This window comes from Scyliorhinus canicula, chromosome 9 (genome assembly GCF_902713615.1).
Source record: "Scyliorhinus canicula chromosome 9, sScyCan1.1, whole genome shotgun sequence".
NCBI classification, from domain to species: Eukaryota; Metazoa; Chordata; class Chondrichthyes; order Carcharhiniformes; family Scyliorhinidae; genus Scyliorhinus; species Scyliorhinus canicula.
The window spans coordinates 146,593,778-146,611,911 of NC_052154.1; the positions used below are offsets into that span (position 1 = coordinate 146,593,778).

Below are 18,134 nucleotides of genomic sequence, written 5' to 3' on the forward strand. Positions count from 1 at the left end.
AATTGGAAAGCTTCAGAAACTCTGTCGAAAATAGACGCACTGTGTAGGAAGCACAGTTTTGCCCTGTATCCCAGCACTACTCAGAAAGAAAGATTTATTTTGTGCTTTTTATGGCCACAAGGCATCCAAAAGTGCTTTACAGCCAATGAAGTACTTTTGAAATGTGGCGATCATTGTAATGTCGGAACATGGCAGCCAATTTGCACGCATCCACGCACACAATCAGTAGCCTGTTTTCTGAAGGTGGTTGAGGGATAAATATTAGCCAGGGATAACGCCTTGCTCTTCTTCAAAATAGTGCTAAGGGATCTTTTATGTCAACCCGAGCAGGCGGATGGTTTCTTTTCTCATCAGAAATACAAACCTGCCATCTGTGTATCGCTCCCTCAAAATTACAAAGAGCAATACAGCACAGGAACAGACCCTTCAGCCCTCCAAGCCTGTACCGGAGTACACTGGAGTATCGGCCTTGCTTTTTGTGCCCATGTCCTGGCATGGGACTTGAACATTGATACTTATGATTCAGAGGTTAGAGTGCTAATAATGAGCCAGGGCTAATACCAATATAGTTAGAAGCCGATGAATTATTCTTGGTTAATGTCTGGTATTTAGTGTCATCATGGATAATGTCTGTGCTGAAATAACTAATGGCGAAATGCTGTAGAAATTAGTTGGGAATGCATTTTCCCACTGATATGGTAATCAGTTGTTTCTAGACTATAGTATTCATGTCCATAGAAGGCAGTCGTTCAGCCCATCGAGTCTGCACTACCTAGGCCCACTCCCCTGCCTTATTCCCATAACCATGCACATTGATCATGGCCAATCCACCTATCCTGCACATCTTTGGATACTAAGCGGCAATTTAGCATGGCCAACCCACCTAACCTGCACATCTTTGGACAGTTTATTGTTTGTTTACCTTTTGAGTATTGAAGTCATCTGCTAATTTGGATATGCACAAGCTGTTTTTGGCTTTACTGACAAATCAAATTACTGACATGTCAACTCTAAGTAATTCCAGATTAAATGGAAGGAAAGAACATTTAGAAGTTCACTGAATGGAATACAATTTATCTTAAAAGCCTTGTCCCTCTGGTAGCTTTGAAAATGAAATGAAAATCGCTTATTGTCACGAGTAGGCTTCAATGAAGTTACTGTGAAAAGCCCCTAGTCGCCACATTCCGGCGCCTGACCGGGGAGGCTGGTACGGGAATCGAACCGTGCTGCTGGCCTGCCTTGGTCTGTTTTTAAAAGCCAGCAATTTAGCTGAGTGAGCTAAACCAGCCTCTGAGTCAGAAACAAGTTGCCCAGAATTTTCATCTAGAGGAGGAGGCGGTTGTGAATGGTCGGGGCAGCAATTTCTCACTAGCGACTGGCATGTTTGACTGGCCAGCTGACTGCATTTCAATGAGACATCTTTTGGGGACTGGGTGGTGGTGGGTGCAGGGGGGGGGGGGGGCGCGGAATGGCTGCCTGCCCAGTGGTGATGTGTAGGCAATTAAAGCCACAGCGGAGGGCATTCTTTCCAGACAGTGGACAGACCCCCAGAAGAGGCTGGAGCTCGAAGTTAGAATGGTGCAGGGCTCCGGGTGGCAGGAAACGGCGAGGTGGTGGAGAAGTGGGAGGTGCAGCCGGAGGGGCAGCCTAAAACATCAGCTATGCTTCAGCTGTCGCGCTTTCACCTCTGGGTCAGAGATTCCGGTCTCATGTTCCACTCTGAAACCCGATCCTAAAAATTAGGTTATAAGCTCCAGTGTAGTACTAATGGAGTATTGCATTGTTGAACGTGCTGACTTTCAGATGAGATGGTAAACCAAGGCCTCATGTACATTTTTGGGTGGATGAAAAAAATTATATGTCACAATTTCAAGGGATTCCCCCTCCACTATGATGATTTGGTAGCTGTGACCACAGTATATATGGTACCATTTAAGTCTTCAGAGGGTACCTCTATCTTGAAGTGCCCTAATGGTTTTCCACCTACAGGAGCAGAACACACCTCCCCGGGGGCCGCTGGTCAGCCTTGGGTACTTAAATTTGCCTTCCTGGCTGTTAAGCCCACCTTAGTCCTTAATTTGATGGGACTCTTGAGGCAGTCCTTTAATTGGCCTCCTCCTCAAAAACCTCCTCCTGGATCCTGCCACAGCCTCCTCTGTGTTCTTGACCCAGAATTCAGCCTGACCAAGATCTGGAGCCTGGAACTAAAATTCAGCCTGTAATCTTGGCTGACACTCCAATGTAGCACTGAGGAAGAGCTGTCCTGTTTTAGGTGATATCTTCCAGATGAGAGGTGAAATTGAATCCTGGTCTGTGGATGCAAAAGATCCCATAGCTGCCGCAGTGATTAGCATCGCTGCCTCACAGCGCCGAGGACCCGGGTTCAATCACGGCTCGGGGTTACTGACCGTATGGAGTTTGCACATTCTCCCCGTGTCTGCGTGGGTTTCGCTGCCACAACCCAAAGATGTGCAGGCTAGATGGATTGGCCATGCTAAATTGCCCTTAATTGGAAAATTTAATTTTAAAAAATCCCATGGCACTATTTGAAGAAGAGTAAGGGTGTTCTGATGTCCTAGCCAACAATTAGGTTTACCAACATCACTAAAAGTGTATGCAAATTGGCTTCAGTGTTTCCTTTTGTTACATTACTAATTCTGTTTTTTTTGGCTTTAGAATGTTTGGGAGGTCCTGATATTGTGAAAGGTGTTATATTGGGCACGACTCAGCAGACAAATGTTTAAGTTCGCCTTTGGGGGCGTTTGGCGTTTCTCGCCGACTGCAGCCTTGAGAATCACCCCGCTATTCAGTGGCAGCTGCCTGTTTTTTATTTCACCTCTAGGAGTTTCTCCCCGCTGAGGCCATACTTGGAGAGATTTCCTGATAGTGATCTGATCGCACCAGCAGGAATGTTTGTTCACAGATCGGGGCGCCATTTTGAATGGCACCTCCGATCCCCCCCCCCCCCCCTTTTCAGGCCCACACCCTCATCCCCCAACCTTCTCTCGGCCCCTGAAACCCCCCTCCAATTGGCAAGGGTCCCTGGGCACAGGCCTGCCCCCTGGCACTGCCAACCTGGCACCCGGACAGTGCCACCCAGGCACCTTGGCAATGCCAGGATGATGATTCCTTCTGGAGTCTCCCTGAGGGGGGCTTATAGATGTTGGGAGTCGGTTAGATTCAGCATCAACACGGTTAAGCAGGTTCTTAAACACACTTAGCCATGTGAGATTGGGTCCCTCCCATTGTGGCCGGGAAATCACCCTGTATTTCTTTCTTTGTTCTGTATTGTGTATTGTCAGAATTCCACCAATACGGTGACATCACAGCTTCTCTCTTCAACCTATTTATGTTTTTTCCCCCTGCAGGCTCACCCTGAAATGGTTCTCACTTACCTTGGGGAACTGAAGTTAAGTGGGGTGGTGACCCAGACAGATCAGCAGTTACGTCTTGAGTCTTGTTCCATGGATGGTCAGGGGAGGAACAGCAGTGTCGAAGAAGAGGTCAGGAATTGAAAAACAAAGACTGAAATTATTTGCAAAGTCATGAATACTGATCAAGTGCACGTGAAACAGTGCATGTAGATTCAACTTGTTTTGCTGTGAGAATTATCTGCTTGGCATTAGACAACTAATATCAAAGATTGACCTTGGGAGAAATGGGTTTTGATTCATGGAGCATTGGTACCAGTGTTGAGGAAAGAGATAGCTCTACCGCTGGGACTGCCCTGACCCAAATTGCATTGGGACCAGTGAACTGGCAAATCGTACAATTTGTACATGGCTGTAGAGGAGGCTTTAAACTAAATAGTGGGGGATAGAGTTCACATGAGGGAAGATTTAGGCAGTATTAGAAAAGCAAAAGGCAATAGTGGAGGGTAGTGATACAGGTAATGATAGCCAGAGTGTGACAGGAAGGGACAGAGCCCACAGGACAGAACCAGCAAATACGATGGAGAATAATGGTAAAAATACAGAATTCAAGGCTCTTTAACTGAATGCGTGCAGTATTCAACACAAAATGGAAGATCAAGACTAGATTATTACAGAAAGAAATTCCAGGAAAACTAATGACCGACAAGTTCCCTGGACCTGATGGCCTGCAGGGTCTTAAAGGAAGTGGCTGCAGAGATAGTGGATGAATTGGTTATAATCTTCCAAAGTCTCCTACGATCTGGAAATGTCTCAGTGGGTTGAAAAACTTGAAATGTAACACCTCTGCTCAAGAAAGGAAGAAAACAGAGCAGGAATCTATTGGCCGGTTAATCCAACATCTGTCACTGGGAAAATGCTAGAATACATTATTTTTTAGAGTATCCAATTATTTTTTTTCCAATTAAGGGGCAATTTAGTGTGGCCAATCCACCTACCCTGCGCATCTTTGGGTTGTGGGGGTGAAACCCACGCAGACACGGGGAGAATGTGCAAACTCCACACGGACAGTGACCAAGGCCCAGGATTCGAACGCCGTAGGCAGCAATGCTAACCACTGTGCCACTGTGCTGCCCTAGAATACATTATTAAGGAGGTGGTGGCAGGACATCTAGAAAATCATAATCCCACCAGCTGGAGTCAAAATAGTTTTCTGAAACTATTAGAGTTCTTTGAGGACATAACAAGCAGGTTGGATAAAGGAGAACCAGTAGATGTAATGCATTTGGATTTCCAAAGGGCATTCAGTCAGGTGCTATATAAAAAGTTACTACACAAGATATGTGCTCTTAGAGTTGGGGGTGATCTAACAGCTCGGATAGAACATTTGCCAACTAACAGGAAACAGTCAGGATAAATGAGTCATTTTCAAATTGGTAAATAATGGCGTGCCCCCGGAATCAGTACAGTCGCCTCAATGATCGATATTAATGACTTAGATAAACAGACTGTCTGGATTATAAAAAATGTGCTGATGCTATAAAGATAGATAAGAAAGCAAGATGTGTGGAGAATAAGGAGAGTCTACAATGGGATATTGTTAGGTTAAGTAAATATGCAAAAATTTGGTGATGTGAGTATAGTTTTAAAAATAAGGGGGAGATTCCCCATTTCAGACACTAAGTGCTGACGTCCGGACAGAATCGGAGGACATCTAGGACAGCAAAATTGGTGCTGCTCCCGGAGTAATTCATCAACTGTTAATGGGCTAGCACGGGCGGGGCATAGAACGTGATCAATTCCAATGAGAAACGGTGTTGGATACGCTGGAGGCGGGATTGACATTCAGGAGGCTGACAGGCTGCAGCCGCATATTAGCATTGTGGCCCACGCAAACTCATCCCAGCCAACAAGATGACAGCACAGAGAGCAGCACCCTGGTTTGCGTATGCGGAGCTGGAGATCCAGCTAGATGCCGTGGAGTCGAGTCGGGCTACACTGTTCCCCGTGGTGGGAAGGAGGTTGTCACCCGCTGCCATAAACCGAGTTTGGGAGCAGGTGGTAGACGGCATTAATGCCGTGGGCCGCACTGCCAGGACCGGCCAGCTGTGCCGCAAGAAACTGCACAACCTCCTCTTGGCGGCCAGGGTGAGTAGGCAGCACTGTGCCCCTGGCACCAATCCTAGTCCACACACCCGTAACTGCCAACCACCCAGAGGGTGACTGAACTCCCCCAACCACCTAGAGGGTGACTGAACCCCTACCCTGCACCACATGGCAGCATCCATACCGGCCTGCATGTGTTCACCTGTCTAATGCTGTGCGCTTCCTGTCTCTCTCTCTTCCCCCCCCCCCCCACCACACAAGAGAAGGCATCTAAAACCGCCGGGAGACTGAAAAAACTGGAGGGGGAATGGCCGGACCTGAGGCCCCTCACTGCAGTGGAGCACGTGAGACCCCACTGAATTGTGGGTTCATGTGCTCACCCAATGCCATTGGTTCCCAATGGCATGCATGTCACCACCCCTTCCACACACCCTACCCCCACACCGAACTCACCCCCTCCCACCATCACCACCCCCACACATCCCACAGTCCCCTCCACCACCACCACCCCACACACCCCCACTCCCCCATCCCACCACCACCATCTCCACACCACCACCCCCCTCCCCCACCAGCACAACCACCCCTCCACCACCACCCAACTCAACCTGCGATCCAATCAAGCACCATGTCTTGTTGTAGGATCTCCTGCTGATGGGAGCACCAGTCTGGTGATTACACTGACTTCCAGATACAGCTGTCATGAACACTCTCTATCATCCAGAGACATCCACCTTGGTTGGACACTTTAGAGAAGAGGCTTCTGGGGCACTATCTGGTGCGCATCAGGTGGAGGTAGGAACCCCCGAATGGGTGGATGGTCGGGGGATGGACTGACCCCAGGGACTAGCTGCCGTCCAGACAGGTTTCAGGCTTCAGAAAGGGTGGTTTCATTAATATTGTAGATGCAGTCACAGAGTCAGGGACTGCATGTCGGGTTATCAGCAGGTGCAGTTGGAGGAGTCCAGCCGCCTGCAGGGGCAGGGGGTGGTGCCGACCATGTGTGCCACCCAGGTCAACACTGCACGGGTGGTGTCTGCAAAGTTATAGGCCATGGGACAAGATGCCCAAGGCCTGGAGCACTCTGTGTTGGCGTTGGCCGAGGTTTAGAACAGGGCTGTCCTGTCACAGGCAGCTGCATGTTCAACGAGTGGAACTCCTTTCAGTTTGTGAAGACCGGCCCGTCATGGGCTAGTGCTTGTAGGACAACATGCACCCTCTCGATCATCCCCTGGACCAGGGACATCTCGCCGATGATGGCAAATCCCACTGCCCAGGTACCCTGGTGGGCACGTTCCACACTGAATTTGGTGTATTGTGCCGACCGGGCATGTAGGGCTCCATGATGACGCGGATGCACCTGTGCACCGAGGTCTGTGAGATTCCGGACAGCATGGCGTAAAGGTTCAGGGTGACCGTCACCTTGACAACCAACACGAGCTGGTGCCCTTCCTCATACCTCCGCAGTGCCAGATGCGCCATGAACTGGCAGATATGTCCCACTATTCCTCTGCTCAGCAGGAGTCTCTGACAGCATGCCTGGTCCGGCAGGTTCTGGAATGACAGGTGCTGGCGGTATACATGAGAGCTGATGCTGTGCCTCCTACCCACCTCCTCCATGGCCTGTTAGGCGGCCGGCTCCCCATCCTCACCGGCTTCGTCCTGTTCCTCTGGGGCAAGCTCGGCTGCTACAGAGTCCTCCTCAAGCAGCTCCAGCTCCTACAGCCTCAGTGCATCCCCCAAGGCTGCGGCGACTAGAATGAAGGCCACCATTCCTGGTTGGATTCCGAATTCCATAGTCTGTAGAGGGTGAAAATCAGACAGCTTAGCATGGTGCGTACTCGCGTGCCCAACCAGGATCACCGGGCTACACGGTGGCCAAGGTTTGCAATGCAGACCCTGTCCTACGTCCCCTTCCCCCACCGATTCCCACACCCACACCCGGCTGTTCCCCCTTGCCCTCCACTCCTCAGGCCCCGCCGAAGCCTGGAACTATGGGGTCCCTGGCACTTGTGCCTACTGCCAGGGATGCCATTGCTGTCGTAGGGGCTGCAGTGGTCATTGCGCTTGGGTGGACCGCGTGCTGCCCGCAGGCGGGTGGCGGCCAGTTGTGGGGGGGGTGGTGGTGTTGGTGGGTTGGAGGGTGGGGGTTGGAATGCGATGGTGGTGGAGTGGAGGGTGGGGTTGGTATGCTGGGTTGTTGGATGGCTGTATGGTGGGATGGGTGCACCCATACAGCTGGTGTCACTCTGCAAAATCACTGGCCATGGTAGGTGATCAGTGGGGTGTGCAGCAAGATAGCTGCCTTGCAGGCCGCAGCAATGGTGGTCCATGCCTGTGCGCCTCAGTCCCTTGGGGAGTCAACCCGACCTCACAGCCCATCCCCTGGTCACTCCCTACTGCAACACCCCCCCAGGGCATGGCAAACTTCGCCCCCCACCCCCCTCCCCCCCCATGCCCCTGCCAGTGGCAGGTCCGGCAGCCAATGGTCATGCCTCTGCATGTCCTACCTCCTCTCTTCCCCTCATTGGCCATGGCACCTGTTTCCCGATTTTTGAAACCACGAGTGAAACACGCCACCGGTAATTTCTCCAGGTGGTGGTGGAGCATCGCGGAGACCCCGGAGAAAACCGGGTCAGGCCCACGAATGATACGCAGATAGCGTTTATTGTACATGCAGAATAGAGCGCTGTCGAAACACGAGCATGGCATTCTGACTGGCGCCCGGTGCCGGCCCTGATTGTAGCCTCACGACCGATTCTCCCAATCGCCTTTCCCTGATTCCGGCGTCGGCTGACCGAGAATCCTGCTCAAGGAGTCTCCCATTTAAGATAGTGAATTGGAGGAATTTCTTCTCTCAGATGGTTGTTAGTTTTTGGAATTTAAAAAAAAAATCACACCTAGATGTGGGTGTTGTTGACTGGGTCATCATTTATTGCTCAACCCTAATTATCTTTGGGAAGGTGATGGTGAGCTGCCTTCTTGAACTGCTACAGTCCATGTGGTGTAAGTACACCCACAGTGCTGTGAGTGAGGGAGTTCCAGGATTTCGATCCTCTTCCACAGAGAGTAGTGGAGACTAGGGGCGGGATTCTCCCAGCCCCGCGCCGGGCCAGATAATCCCCGTGAATGGGCCACACCGCCCCGACGCTGGCACGTGATTCTCCACAGAATCGGCGCCCGTGGTTGGCGTAGCGCCGGTTGCGGGCCGCTCTGTGCGGCCGGCCCGCCGATTCTCCGGCCCGGATGGTCCAAGCGGCCGTAGGAAAAGAACCAAGTCCCGCCGGCGCCGTTCTAACCTGCTCTGAGCCGGCGGGACATCGGCGTGTAAGGGTCGGGTGGCGGCCTGTTGGGGGAGGGGTCCAACCCCGGGGGGTGCGGCCTCCAATGTGGCCTGGCCCGGTTTCGGGATCCACCGATCGGCGGGCCGGCCTCGGTGGTCGGGGGCCTCCTTTCTTACGCGCCGGCCCCTGTAGCCCTGCGCCATGTTGCGTCGGGGCCGGCGTGTTGAAGGAGGCCACTGTGCATGTCCTCGTTGGCGCCGGGATTGGAAAATCCCGCCCAGGGTCATTGATTATATTCAAAGCTGAGTTAGATTTTCGATCGACATGCGAGTTGAGGATTATGGGGGAAGGTGAGAGATTGAAGTCAAGGTCATAAGCAGATCAGCCATGATGTAGTTGAATGGCAGAGCTGGTTTGATGGGCTGAATGGCCTACTCTTGCTCCTATATTTTATGATTCTTGCGATTCTTAGTTGTTTTAGATTGAACTGAAAGTTATAAATCGAAACAATCTGCAAAGTATAAACACCAGCTGAAATGCACCTCAACATGAAATGATTTTTAAAAGCAGGATGCTGGAAATCTGAAATAAAAGCCAAAAATGCTGGAAACACCCAGCAGGTGGCATCTGCGGAGAGAGAGAGAAAGAGAGAGGGAGAAACAGAGTTCACCTTCCAGGTTGATGACCTTTTGTTGACCTTTCAGCCTAAACTCTCTCTCTCTTTCCGCGAATGCTGCTTGACCTGCTGAGTGTTTGAACATTTTCTGTTCTTACAATTATGGATTATTTTTTTAATGGATTTGCCATCTCATTGCGGAGGCTTTGATCAGTACTTATCCTCAATTCAATGCAAACATAATAGCGAAGAAAGGATTCTGTTATGCAGGCATACAAACATTTACAGCATCTCTGTCACTTCCTTTTTCTTCTAGTTTAGCAGAGGTATGTATCTGTTCCTTTTCAATTAGTCAACGAATCCCCTAAGATTGTGAACAAATAAACGTCATGGTAAAGTGTTACGTAGTTCTAGTGTTGGTGTCAAACATCGGTCATTTCTGGCTTCAAATATTCAAGCACATTTTTTCAAAATATCAAAAATGCAACAAACATATTGCTTGCAATTCTAAGAGATTGAGATTGGCAATTCAGTATCATTGTGTCACCACTCGCAAAATGGCATCCTCCCTTCTCATTTAACAAACGGATCAAGCACGTTCATGGGCAGCTCACCAGCCAGAAAGCCCCATTTAAGAGCAGGTGTTCAGACTCATCCAAATGAACCATTAATTTGGGTAAGAAGTGGCCAGAACTGCATTGATTTTCGAAAGGAATTTTGAATTAATATGAATGCATGTTGTTTGAATAAAGTATTTTTTTTCTTCAAATAATTTACGTAGAAAGGCTTTGACTGTCGCTTTTTTTTAGTCATGTATGGTAAACACACAGCAAGTGATGTCATTTTGTTTAGTCAAACTCCAAATTTGTGGCTGATGAATTATACATGTTTAGAATGGAAGTGGAATCTTTCTAAATGCCATAACTTCATATGTATTTATTTATAAAAAAAAGGAGTAACAGAAATAACGTACATTGTTCATGGTCCATTAACACTTTGAAAAATGTAGCATTTGTCAAAGAAACCACAACTTTGTCTTTTCCTAACTTGAATCAATTGATTATATTTTGCCTGGGCACAAATTAATATTTACAATGTTAACCCTCTATTTTATTCAATTAATCGAGGAACTTAAGTGGAGGACCAGTGCCTATATTGCCAGGGTGCCAGGCAGGAAAAAGGATGGAAAATATGGAATAAATTCAAAAGTAGTGGTTCGGCAACTCAAATTTGTCTTTCAACAACCTAAGGGAGTGAAGCAGTTTCTTGTTTCGAGTGATGGATTAGGAATGAAGTAGAGTAGGAGGTGATGTGATGAGTGGTGGTGCTGAGTGGTGAAGTAGTACTTGTGATAAGTATTGATGTTAATCAGCCACGATATGAGGAAGGGGACGACATATTTGGAGATTGTTCATCATGTGGTATCTTTTAGTATCTTTTAGTCACGGTAGCACAGTGGTTAGCACAGTTGTTTCACAGCTCCAGGGTCCCAGATTTTATTCCCGACTTGGGTCACTGTCTGCGCAGAGCCTGCATGTTCTCCCCATGTCTGTGAGTTTCCTCCGGGTGCTCCAGTTTCCTCCCACAGTCCAAAGATTTGCAGGTTAAATGGATTGGCCATTCTAAATTGCCCTTAGTGTCCAAAAAGGTTAGGTGGGGTTACTGGGTTACAGGTGTGGGCTTAAGTGGGAAGCTATTTCCAAGGGCTGGTGCAGACTCGATGGGCCGAATGGCCTCCTTCTGCACGGTAAATTCTATGATTTAGTCAGGAAATGGTTAAATCATAATGAAATTGAGTGCCATTTTACTGTTGGCACATATTGGTTGTGATAAGGGTTAAATAGATACACCCGGGCATCATTTGAAGCATTTAAAATAAATAGGTGGTGCCTATTTTATAATTGGACTACACATTGCGCCAATATATAAAATACCCCACACCACTAATCTCTGACTGAGCTAGCAAATCAATGCCAAAGTGAAGATCTACTAGGGGTTGGATTGAAAGATCATACAAATCACCACATATAGAATACTTGCAGTTGGCAGATCAAAACAAATTTCCTTATGTTAGTCTCTGCTGGATTTCAATCGGCATCCTAGAGGTCAAAAGCCAGTGGTTAATCTATGGCTTCACCTCGTTTGTGGCCTGGTGCTGTGAGATTACAAAGCCTCATTGCTGCATCGGCTATTTGCCGTTGTTGAGCGAAGTTTGTCTGCAAAGTTGCAGCTGCTTGTGAATGCCCACTGACCTCTCTTTGGTCTGCCCCCTTTCGGGATGTAATCCTTTATTAGGCATATCTCTGAGTCTTTCAGCCAAATTTCTTTATAAACAATGAGAAGTAGGTTAGACACTGCAAGAGGTTATGGCAATTTGAGAATTCGTAATCAGCCAAAAACAAAAGAAAATGCAGGAACATTTCAGAAACCTGCATTTCAGCAAATTGTTGTGGGTGGGGTGCAGGGAGAGAACCGTTTTGTAGGTAGTGACCAATTCCAGCCCGCAGAAATCAGTCCTCACGTGATAAAATAACATGAATGGGGACCCATTGGAAACTCCTCTGTTCTCATCTGTATATTGATTGGATAATAATGCTGCAGGATGGCACTGCATATGGAAATCATTGAACTTAATATGTGACTGCAGTCTATGCCTATATGACTGATTCTTACATATCCTCTGAAGTGGCTCAGTAAGCATCCCATCAAGAAAAAAGCCCACGACCGTGCTCTCTGCAAAACTGGTTATAAAAATGTCAGCAAACCCCACATCCGAAGAATTGAAATAAGGAAAATAATTTAGCACTGACATTTCTGCTTCCACTCCATCTGTTACACAGCCTCCATTGACAGCACCAACCAAATCCCCGATCTCTACCACCAGGAAGGACAAAGACAACCGTGCATGGGAACACCAATAGCTGCAGGTTCCCCTCCAAGTCACACATCATACTGACTTGGAACTATAATCACCCTTCATTCACTGTTGCAGGGTGAAAATCCCGGAACTCCCTCCCTAACAGCACTGTGGGTGCCCCTACACTGCATGATCAAGAAGGCGGCTCACCACCATATTCTCAAGGGGAGTATGGGATGGGCAATAAATGCCGGCCTTGCCAACAGTGCTCACTCCTCATGAAAGAGCAAAAAAAAAATCTCACATATTGTTATAAATGTCAAACTAAACATTTGATAAGGAGCTGGATTCTCCAGCCTTCGAGCCGTGTGATTCTCGGCAGTGGGAGACAGCGGGTTTCTATGTTCCTGCCACTGCCATTGAGAATTCCCATTGACACCACCCCATGCCGCCGGGAAATCTTCAGGCGGAGGTGCACTCCAACGGAACCAGAGAATCCCATTGCCAGTGAATGGCTGGAAGAATTCCGCTCAAGGTTCTTGTGCTGCAGTTGTTGATGAAATTATATTATTGGGCGGAAGCATCCCACTCTGGGACTATGGTGTGTGGCAGGGGTGTGCGGAGACGGCAGGAAAACACACCAAATCGGCCAGCCTTTGGCCTGATTAATTATACAACTAGGGGCTGTGTGCTGTTTTCCATGGCGGGGCAGGCCGAATGGTGCTTAATCTGCTGTCCAATCCTGGTAGCATATTGAAAATCCACTGACCCATTATTGAGGAAAGAAGATGGACCTCCCGAAAATGAAGATGGACCTCTAATGGGATGCAAATCAGTTTCATGAAATGAAAATCACTTATTGTCACAAGTAGGCCTTCAAATGATGTTATTGTGAAAAGCCCCTAGTCGCCACATTCCGACGCCTGTTCGGGGAGGCTGGCATGGGAATGCCAGCCTCCAGCAGGTTTCCCAATCTGCCAAAGCAGTCATCAGCGGGCGACCCCATGGGAAATTCCCGCTGGCGTAAAACCAATTTATGGGCCTCCTGCCGACCTCGCCCCCGTGCCCCTCCCGCCCCAACTCCCATCACCTGCCGCGAAATTCGGGCCATTGAAGTTTTTAAACTGCTGCTTCTCTTGTTTTTTTATTTTGCAGCACTAACTTGTTTCATGTCAATGCACAAAATGACAGCTGACTTTAAGCATTAAGGACATTGGTCCTGACAATGTTCTTTTTAAGTTCAGAGGAACAGGAGTGTCTGAGTTTCTCTATTAAATACGCACAACTGCAAGCATTTTGACTGCTCTTGCCATAATGCCCCATAATGCCAATTAGTTGGAAATGAAGTCAGTTAGGATTAGTTAGTCTGATTTGCAGTGATAAATGTATTAGTGTCTTTCCATAAAATGGCTCTGATTGAAGATTTTTTAATTACCGCAGAATTGCCCCTACTGCCTTCAGTTACTTTCATTAGCTGAGGGAAATATTGTGAGTAATTGTGCCATTTAGCCATAAGGATTTTAGAAGCATGATAAGTAATTATGCAAGTGCCTTTTGAGTGCTTTATGGAGACTTAAATACCGTAATAGTATGACAGTTTATTAAAGGGAATCATGTATTCATTCAATGAAAAGTTGTAATAATTGTGTTCAAACTCAGGTCTCTGCAAATAGTCCCAGGAAGGGCAGCCACGAACAAGTTTTCAGGACCTTGGAAGTCCATTTATTACCTGAAGGATGCCTTGAGGGTGATAAGCAGCTGACTGTAGCACTCTTAACAAAACTGGAAGAGAAACACCCTTGGACTGCAGCCCAGAGGTAAGCTGATGACAGTGCTGATGTTTATTGCTCAATGACATTCGATGTTTTCCTTTGGTTTCATGTGAGATTGATGTTCTGGATATTTTTGAAATACCTTTCAAGCCCTGGGGCTGGGCATCATCAACAAAGACAGATGTTGGAACAAATCTAGGTGAAAATGACTGTTAGGACACCAGAGTGGGCACTGTACCTTACCACGGAGCACTTGCTTCGATATTTACCCACAAGTGAATGAAAATGGGAAACCGACAGTTACACGGAACTTCCTTCCCAATCTTAGAGTAAGTTTGTCAAAAAATTCAACTTTGCTTCATTTTGAAATACGGTACATAGGGATGATTTTATGCTACCCGCTGGTGGGTTTGAAAGTGGGAAGGGACAGATACAATCTCGCAGGTGGCCATCCTGCCAACCCTGAGCTGCCTGAAATTCTAGAGACAGGAGAGGAAGCATTGGGTAGTCTCCCCACACTTTGACCTATTGAGGCCAACCTCATCCCGCCTCTGCCAGTATTTTACCTGTGGCAGGAAAGACGAAGGCCTTGCAGGAAGCTCATCAGAGGCACCCCTTCCCCTCGAGGTCATCTCTTTAATAGTGCCCGCAGGTCTCTTGAATCCAGCCCCCACCCCACTTTGTCAAGACTTCTGACCTCGGATTTACCTGGGTTCCTTGGCAGGGTGGGACTGTATATGGTTTCGGAAGTGTCCACTGCTTCGTGCTGAGTATGCTGGGACTACAGAAGTGCGAGCCAACTGATTGGCTGACAGCTCGCTAAGACGGGAGATCCTCCCGAGAAAGGGATGGAAGTCCCGCCTTAAAGCCACTAATGCTGCTTCCCAAGTTAAATTGACAGAATAGCCATTGGAAGCATGGACTAGCTCCCCTCACCCTGACCTTTAGCCCTGTGGTGGCGGCAGCGAATGCCGCATCCCATGCAATTCAACCCATATTGCATACTTTGGATTAAAGACCACTTTTTGATGTAGCTTTGTAATAGATGAACATTTGATAACTAATAAACTAATCAAAAGATATGGAGGAAGATCAACGGGTGAATCTGGGTATATAGGCCTTTCAGATTGAGCACAAATATATGGGCTTTTCACTCAGCCAACATAACAATGAGCTGAATGACCTCTTTCTCTGCTGCACGGGTCCATGATTCTTTGAATCTAGCCTAATCCTCTCCAAACCTGAAATCGGTTTCTATATACTAATTCTGGAACAAACTGACCCTTTCTCTATAGTGCACACTCTCTCCTGCCCAAGAGTGGAACAATTTGGGATTTTTAAAACTGTGGAACCACAAAAGCATTTGCAGAAAGTATCTATTTCTCGAAGATACTATGGCCGGAATTCTCCAGCCTTTAGGATTCTCTTTGGTCAGCGGACCCACACCCGCGGGTTTCTCGGTGGTGTGGGGTGGCTTCAATTGAGAATCCCGTTGATAAGCGGTGGGAAGAGAGGATCCCACCACCAGTGAACGGTGCACTGCTGAGAAACACATGGCGAGGGGACCGGAGAATCCAGCCTAATATCTTTTGTAGTCATATATTGCACTTTGTTTAGTGATGCTCCGATTAATTCTCAAAATAATTATTGGGCATATGTTCCTTTGTGTGAGGTGCCTGCCAAATTTATGTAATCAAGAAATGTTTAAGCAAATGCTTCAGGCTTGTCTTATCTCCTTGCGCAAACATTTTAGGGGCAATTTTGTGAAATGTTGCAGTTGAAGACGATTGATGCACAATTAATTTTGGCATGGGAGCTTCATGAGAGAGGAGTCTGGGTCCCAGACTCAGCCTATAGTATCATAATTTTATCTCAACCCTGTACCCTTATCCAGTCAATCTTCTTTGGAATCTTGTGTCACAGTTCAAATCTAGCATCGAGATAAACAAACCCAATTTTGGCGAACGAGCCCAGGTTGGATACTTTGCAGCTTACTGCAAGTTACCATCCTACTTGTTCCAGTTCCCAAGCTTTGGTTGGAATTATAGACCAGATGGGATTGTTCAAAGACAAAGCAATAGAGACTCTGATGTTTGCACTGCAGCCCGTTTGAGCATTAGTTTTTTAAAAAAAAACAACCGTTCTAGAAATCAGTTATTATTGGGTTAAATTGAAGTGGCGTGAATGATTAAATCATGCAGTAACTGAGTTTTAAAATGATCGTAAAACTCAACTAGGGACTGGTCTCATGGGGCACATCCTGTGTGCAGTCAACATGTGAACATTGTACAAAAGGCAGGTTGGAGTGAATGGGACCTGCTCCTTATTTAAACATACAGAATTATCACTGTATGTCTGCACACGGCCATTTTCATATATGTGCCCAAAGTGTCATTTCCCGGGAAGATTGTGGTGGATGCCGGTGGGAATGGGGGAGTCTGGTCGGGATGGTAGTATCTCTGTGCTGGGCACAGTGAAGAGGAGATTTATGGGGGTAATTTTAGCCTAACTTTAGCTTTTGTTACAAATGGGTTAGCGTATAACAGTTATATACAGGGCATTGGTGAGGCCCCAGCTGGAGTACTGAGTGCAGTTCTAGTCTTCTTACCTCAGGCACAGCATACTTGCTCGAGAGGGATTGCAATGGAGGTTCGCTCGGCTGGTTCCTGGAATGAGGAGATTGTCATGTAAGGTGAGATTGAATAGGCTAGGCCTATATATCCCAGAGTTTATAAGAATGATAGGTGATTTAATTGAAACATGAAATACTCTTAAGGGGCTTGACACCATTTATTGTCCACCCCAAATGGCCCTTGAGCAGGTGAATACCCTCTTGAACTGTTGCGGTTGCATGGTATCGGTACATCCACAGTGCTGTTAGGAAGGGAGCACCAGGTTTTTGACCCAGTGACAGTGAAAAGTTGATGATATAGTCCCAGGTCAGGATGGCTTAATTGGCAGAGAACATGCAGCTGGTGCCCTTGCTCAATATCACCGCAGTATTTCCTCCTTGAAGTTTTTGTCTAATTCCCTTTTGAAGGTTACGATTGCATTTTTATCCATTGTCCTATCAGGCAGTACATTCTAAATTCTAACCGCTTGTGCAAATATTGTTTCCTCATGAGTTTGTTTGCAGCATAACCTGAGGAGCTGGGAGATGCAAAGCCAATCTGCTACAGTTCCCTCAGTGGTGAGAAGTTGTGATTACGGGATGACAAGTTGACTTTGGCAATTTCCATTATTAATATGGACATGAACATTTTGAATTAGTTGACACAAAAGTGTTGACAAAAATTTACCAGAAAGTAGGGTTTTGTAGAGAAGAGTGTGTCTGGATGCAGGAGGCGGGATTCTCTCAGCCCGGGGCCGGGCCCGAGAATCCCCACGACCGGCGCGAATCGCGCCACGCCGCCCTGACGCTGGCATGTGATTCTCCGCAGAGCGGAGAATCGGCGCCATTGGCGCCGGCGTGGTTGGTGCGGCGCCGGTCGGGGGCCGGCCGCGTCTCAGCCCAGGGTGGGCAAAGCGCTCGTCGTAAAAAAGCCGAGTCCCGCCGCCGTCCACACCTGTTCTCAACCGACGGGAACTTGGCGTGGAAGGGTCGGGGGCGGACTGTGGGAATGGGGGTTTCTAACCCTGGGGAGGGCCTCCGATGTGGCCTTGCCCGCGATCGGGGCCCACCAATCAGCCTCTCTGTCTGGCAGCCTCCTTTCTTCCGCGCCAGCCCCTGTAGTCCTGTGCCATGTTGTGTTGGGCCGCCGTGTTGAAGGAAGCCACTGCGCATGCGCGCGTTGACGCCGGAGCCACTGCGACTGCACGAATCCCGCCGCGGCCATTTGATGCCGGGATCAGCAGCTGGAGTGGCGTGAACCGCTCCAGTGCTGTGCTGGCCCTTGTAGGCACCAGAATTGCTGATCCTGAGGCCGAGTTGACGCCGTCGAGAAACGCGATGGCGTTTCTGACGCCGTCAACACTTAGCCTCAGGATCACAGAATCCCGCCCAAGATTTTTCATATATTATAAAAGGTCCCATGGCACTAAGTGACTAAAATAAACTCAGAGATTGACTTCTGCCCTGGCTTTAACATACAGTTTCTCCCAGCCTCAACCCTCAGAGAGGTGGGTAGT

The 18,134-nt window shown here is 48.0% G+C and overlaps 1 protein-coding gene across 1 annotated transcript in view; it reads left to right on the forward strand.

Moving 5' to 3' along the window:
• Positions 1–18,134, forward strand: part of LOC119971775 (doublecortin domain-containing protein 1-like) — a 695,221-nt gene that overhangs the window by 374,096 nt on the left and 302,991 nt on the right. Inside the window, exons 18-19 of the mRNA XM_038807879.1 lie at positions 3,369–3,503; positions 13,894–14,051. Of these exons, the coding sequence (XP_038663807.1) occupies positions 3,369–3,503; positions 13,894–14,051 (293 nt within the window). The remainder of the gene's footprint in view (positions 1–3,368; positions 3,504–13,893; positions 14,052–18,134) is intronic.